The sequence below is a fragment of the Onychomys torridus genome, chromosome 1 (genome assembly GCF_903995425.1).
Source record: "Onychomys torridus chromosome 1, mOncTor1.1, whole genome shotgun sequence".
NCBI lineage: Eukaryota > Metazoa > Chordata > Mammalia > Rodentia > Cricetidae > Onychomys > Onychomys torridus.
The window spans coordinates 30,170,689-30,176,688 of record NC_050443.1 but is presented as its reverse complement, the minus strand read 5'-3'; the positions used below and the strand labels follow the sequence as shown (position 1 = coordinate 30,176,688).

Sequence of the window (6,000 nt, the reverse complement as noted above, 5' to 3'; positions counted from 1 at the left end):
GACCGCTTCCTCTAATCTCCTTTGGGTGTCACCAAGATGGGGAGCCAAGGGGCCTCACTGGGGCAGAAACCACTGTGGTCGGCCCCCACCTCCTTGCCCCTACACCCTGCCTCCCTCTGGCTTTGTCCCAGCTCCTCCCGGTCTTGCTGCAGAGAAGAGGGGGATGGGGTGGAGGGGCTCCCACCCAGCCAGCTGTGGTTGCCCTAGCAACGGGCTGCTGCAGCTGCATCGGGACGCAGCTCAAAGAGGGAGGTGGGAGTAAGGGCTGGGGGAAGGGAGGGCTGGAGAGGCCCGAAGGCAGCCCCCTCCCAGGCTAGGGTGGGGAGCTGGCTGTCACCCGGGATTCCCTGTCTTGGGTGTGGTTAAAAGTGCAGAAGGGCAGGACATCTCAAAATCAGGGAGACGGTATGTGTGTGGAGATTCGGGGCACTGATCAGGGAGGAGGAGGAGGATTCTGAGGTCACAAACTTACTGAATGAATAAAGGACAAAGCTGGAGAGATACACAGATGAAGAGAGCCCCCAGGATTCTGGGGGAAGGGGACAAGGAAGGAGGACTAGTCTAGGAATAAAAAAAAAAAAAAAAAAAAAAAAAAGGCCGGGCTCTGGCAAAAGACCAGGGGAGGGTGAAGTGGACAGCATTTTGGAGAGAGAAGCAGAAAATTTACAAAGTCAGGAGGAAGCAAATGGAGTAAGGAGCCACTCCTCGGAGGGAGAGGCAAAGCCCCTACACAATAGACAGGGATGAGGAGGTGGGTGGTGTTCTTTGGTTGGAAGGCAATGGTAGGTTGGAAGGCAATGGTAGCACGCCATGTGGCTCAGAATCCCAGCACTGAGGCTGAGGCAGGAGGATGGTGAGTTCCAGGTCACCCTGGGCTACACTGTGAGCCTTGTATTTAAAAAAAAAAGGGGGGGGGGGGGGGGGGGGGACAACAGAAATCTGGAGAGTGCCAGCCAGATGAGGCCAGAGATAGAGTGGCCGCCAGAGTAGAGGTGGGGGAGGAGGGAGACTGGAAAACTGGGGCAAGAGGGGAAGGGATGGAGGCAGCACAGGCGCCATCGGGCTTGGCGTGCATGTGCGGTGCGCGTGTGAGTGGTGGGGTGCTGGGAGATGGTGGTGTGTCTCCCGGGCCAGGAGAAGATGTGAGAACAGTTTGTTCCCAGGTTCCCTCCCCGCTTGGCCCGGGCTGGTGGGGGGAGGGCAGGGCTGGAGGATGGGGCCCTGAGGAGGGTGGAGAGTGAGGATGACTGAGAAGCTGGAAGGGCTGGATTCTCCACTGGATATATGCTAACGCCTTTCGGACGACATTTTTGGGGGCAGGGGTGAGCGTGGAGTGCGGAGGAGGGTCAGAGTTGGGCAGACACAAAGAAGCCGAGGACAGCCAGTCCTGCCGGGAGAGGCATTGTCCACACAGGAGGCGGGTCCTTGGGATCTTCCCGTGGAATCCCTGAGTCTGAAGTCAGTTTGCCTCGTGTCCCGCCCACCCGCACGTGTCCACGGATCGAGTCTTAAGCTGCCCCCGCCTCCCCTCCAGCCAAGAGGGCCACAGCGGACGATCCTGGCCGAGGCTTCCAGGGTGTGTTGGAGCCACTTCCTTAAGGACGTAGGGACTGATCACCCAGCTACTTCTGACCCTGGAGGCTCGGGCTGCTCTCCGCGGCAACCCGCTCCCTGGACTGCTGTTGGCAGAGGGAGGTCTAGGCCACAGTGGGACCCAGTGGGGAGAAGCGTTGACAGCGAGCGGCAATATACGAATGAGATGGAGATTGGAGGGCGCGGGTGGCGGCGGCTGGTGGGAACTTGGGGTTGGGCCTTCACTTTTGAGTCCCTTAGACTAGGATGGCCCTTATCTTACCTGAAATCTCGTGTTTTTGTTTGAGACAGGGTCTACAAGGCCCTGGCTGCCCTGGAACTCTGCAGACTAGGCTGGCATCAGACTCAGAGATCTGCTTGCCAGGGGCTGGGATTAAAGGTGTGGACCACCTTGCTTTGCTTTTATTTTTCCCTCTTAAAATATCAGAAGAGGGGATAGGGTTCCTTGGGTTTGGAGTTGTGAGCTGCCATGTGAGTGCTGGACATCACATCCAGAGTCCTCTGGAAGCGTAGCTGGTGCTCCTAAGCACTGAGCCACTTCTAGCCCAGCAGTCTCTCTCCTCTTTCTTTCCTTCCTTCCTTCCTTCCTTCCTTCCTTCCTTCCTCCCTCCCTCCCCCCTCCCTCCCTCCCTCCCTCCCTCCCTTCCTCCCTCCCTCCTTCCTTCCTTCCTTCAAGGACTATTACTACTTATGCTGGGGATAGCACAGGCTGGCCTTAAACTTGCTATATAGCCAAGGATGACCGTGAATTCCTGATGCCCTGTCACTTCAAGAGCTGAGATTACAGATGTGTATCAACACAACTGGCCTTTTCTTCTTTGAGAGAGGTGGGCTCTTGCTGTGGAGTCCAGGCTGGCCTTGAACTCTCAGGGATCCTCCTGACCCAGCCTCAGAGTGCTGGGATTACAAGCCGAAGCCATTACACCTGGCAAAAACCAGGGTCTCACAGCGTGGCCCTTGGCAGCCTGGAACTTACATTTCTAGCAGGCTGGCTTAGAACGCAGAGACCCACCTGCCTTGCCTCCCGAGTGCTGGGACTAAAGGCGTGCGTCACCCTGCAGACTAGCTTTTTTTTTTTTTTTTTTTTTTTTTTTTTTTTTAACTTCAGCACAATCCTACCTCCTGAGGGTCAGATGTCCGTTGTCTGGATGCTGAGGAAGAGCTGTAAGGCTGTGTAGCTGTGTATGCTGTATAGCAGGGTGTGATGTGTGTTAGGAGGGAGCCCGCATGATTTCCAGGCGGTTGCCTGCGAGCACATCAGCCATTTCTATGAAACGTTTATTTCCTTTGAAACCTCCTGAAACATGCCAGAAATCTCAAGACAGGGATGGGGGGTGGGGGGAGACAATAAAGAATGATAAAAAATCCAAATGGAAGAAATCAACGTGGGAAAAAAAAGCCTGCTGCTGTCTCCAGCCATCAGACAGAACATCAACCTCAATTAAATAGTTATTTTTTTTTTTTGCAGAAATTCTTACAAAAATAGTAGAACAAAACCAAAAATTATAATTTACAATTGTCAATATACATGATTAGGTCCCCAAAATGATTTGAATGATCTGAAGATGTGAGGAGATACATTAAAGAAACAGATGAAGGAAGGAAGGGAGAGAGGGAGGGAGGGAGGGGTGGGAGGGGTGGAGGAAGGGAGGGAGGGCAGGCTCCAGGTCTGAGGGAAGGGGGAGGAGGGACATCACAGTAGTTGGCCAGGGCTGAGGACATGGGGTAGCCTGGTCTGCCGCCATTATCCCACGGTGGGTGAAGGACTGGCAGGCTGCTCCCTCATAACCCGGGGTTCCCCAGGGCCAGAGGCAGGTCATAGGAAGCTGTGGGTACCCGTCTGCCCTCCAGCTTGGCACGTCTGGAGTGGAGGGCCTGTTGTGTGTGGTCTTAGAGCCCTTCCCGAGAGGTCATGGGCCCAAAGAGGTGAAGGGTCCCTGGCTGAGGGCTGGGCCATTTAGCCATGGCTCTGGGTCCAATCCACGCTGCCAACTGCTCCCTGCCTGCCACCCCCATATCCCTCTGGGTCCTCACACTGACCCCCAGTCCGTGGGGACATGTCTTGACCCTGGGGTTGGGGAATCCACAGATCGTGGCCATTCAAACTTGTTCCGGCACAACTCTACATGAAAAAATAAATATATATATATATTCTTTTCTGTTTGTTTTTAAAGAAGAAAGAAAGGGGAATTTGTGTTTCCTGGGTGAGCAGCATAGACCCAGACTGAGCTGCCCCTTATTGCCTTTGGAGAATCAGCGTCTCTGGGGCTTGCACTGAGTGCTCCCCGGAGCACAGTGAGTGTGTCTGTTGGCCTCTGGGGCTGGAGTGTGGCCAGGGAGACTTGAGAAAGAAAAGAGGGCCAGAGAGGTGAAGGCTGTGCTTCAGCCCTGTCCTGGGGCTCCTTGCTGCCTCTGGGGTGGGAGGCAATGGCCTAGTTGTGCTAGGGGAGGAGCCCACGGCTGGCGGATCAGTAGCTGAAGGCAGAGGAGCCTGTGGCTGCTGGAGAGGAGCTGGTAGAAAATGATCATAGAAACAGTCTTAACTGTACAAACAGGGTTTCTCAAAGGAGTGGATCTGGATGCTAGGGGTTCCTGTCCATTCTGTGGCCCCAGGAAAATAATTTAAACTCTATGAAAGTGCTCCTGGTTTCTGTATGGAAGGGAACTCAGAGGGTGATGTCCATGCTGTCTGGAGCCAGCGCACTGGGGAGGGACAGAGGAGCCCTGGACCATCAGGGAGTGGAGGATGAAAGGGCCCATTTTGTTCCACAGTTCTTGTGCAGGGGCTCCTGGGCCCCTCCCGCCATCACAGCCCCAGGCAGCTGGGTCCTAGGGACAGGCTACAGGGCCTGCAGGGCCACAGGGAGCAGCCGAGAGGGCCTGAGACCAGCCAAGCTAGCTCACTGCGCCTGGGGCTCCTGAGTTGTGGGGCGGAGCAGTGGGTGCGGGGCTGTGGCTGGATGGCCTGTCACCCCTCAACCAGAAGCCCGCTAGGGGAGGCCGGGGCAGAGCCCGGGGTGCCTCAGAGTTCCTTCTTCTCCCTGCTGAAGAGCTCGGCCATCTTGCGCAGCTGCTCGCTGGCGGCCTGCGACTCTTCCTGCAGTCGCTGGTTGTTCTGCCGAAGGCTGGCCACCTCCGACTGCAGCACCACCTTGTCCTGCCTCTCCTGGGGGCAAAAGGGCTGGGTTAGGTTCTGTGGCCCGGTAGTGCACACAACAGGAACAGGCCACAGCTATTGGGGCCAGACAGGCCTGCCTGCAAGGGTTCAAATCCCAACTGTCTATCCAGATGGACAACCCTGGGCAAGTTCCTTCATGTCCTGGCCTCAACTCTGACAGGCAGTTTGGAAAGCCTTTGAAGTAGTGTATCTTTTTAGACAGGGTCTTAATATGACTATGGAGCTCGGGCTGACTTCAACTTTGCAATCCTCTTGTCTTGGCCTCCCCATCACTGGGACTGCAGGCGTACACAAGCACTCACAGTTTGAAGTGATCCTCCGATATGTTACTGTCCCACCCCACCCCCACAGCCATCAAGCCTTTGGAGGGCTGTCACCTTCTGGAAGAAAAAGCCAAGCCTCACCACAGCAAGGCTGTCTGAGCAGGCTCTGCTCTCCTGAGGGTGATATGACATCCTAAGACAGGAATGTCAAGGCCACACAGCATTAAATATTGGGGTGGGGATCTGAACTAGGGTCTGGTTTCTGTATTGAGGACTTACTGCTGAGGTGCTCCTGCCTTGAATTACCCCAAATATTTAAGCAAGTAAAGCCTTCTCCAATCTTGTTTCTCCTCATTCCCTCTACACCCTTAGATGGGTGCACAGATGCAACAAATACAGCTGGAGTGTCCTTAGTGTCTGTCCTTCCACACAGAACTAGCTGTGTGGTCCAGGCTGTCCTGGGTCTCACTCTGTAGCCCAGGCTAGCCTCCAACTCACAGATTTGCCTGCCTCTGTCTCCCAAGTGCTGGGATTAAAGGCATGTGCTACCACCACTTGGGAAGACTATCTTAAAAAGGTCATGAAGCCAGGTGTGGAGGCACATCTGTAATCCCAGCAATGGGGAATCTGAGGCAGGAGGATTAGGGCCATTCTGGACTATTTCTTACTAAAGTTATTGGCTTTGTCTTGTGTGCTAGTCAGTTTATAAACTACTATTTATCTTTTTTAACTTATTTTCTTATTTACATACGTGTGTATGTGCAGGTGTGTGTACAAATGCATGTGTGTGGAAAGGGTGCCAGGTGTCCTCCTCTATCAATCTCCACCTGTTTCTTTGAGGCAAGGTCTCTCCCTGAACCTGTGGCTATGATTTTCTTGGATTGGCTGGCAGCCAGCAATTGCCCCTGTGACCCTCTAGTCTCTGCCCCACACAGAGCTGGGGTTATAGACATGTGAGATGCCTGG

General features: G+C 54.5%; 1 protein-coding gene across 3 annotated transcripts in view; it reads right to left on the bottom strand.

Moving 5' to 3' along the window:
• Positions 1-3,885: 3,885 nt before the first annotated feature.
• Sipa1l3 (signal induced proliferation associated 1 like 3) overlaps positions 3,886-6,000 on the bottom strand; it is a 207,223-nt gene continuing 205,108 nt past the window's right edge. For all 3 annotated transcript variants that reach the window (XM_036187739.1, XM_036187759.1, XM_036187749.1), the window contains one exon: positions 3,886-4,759. In XM_036187739.1, coding sequence (XP_036043632.1) covers positions 4,616-4,759 — 144 coding nt within the window. In that variant the 3' untranslated portion in view covers positions 3,886-4,615. The remainder of the gene's footprint in view (positions 4,760-6,000) is intronic.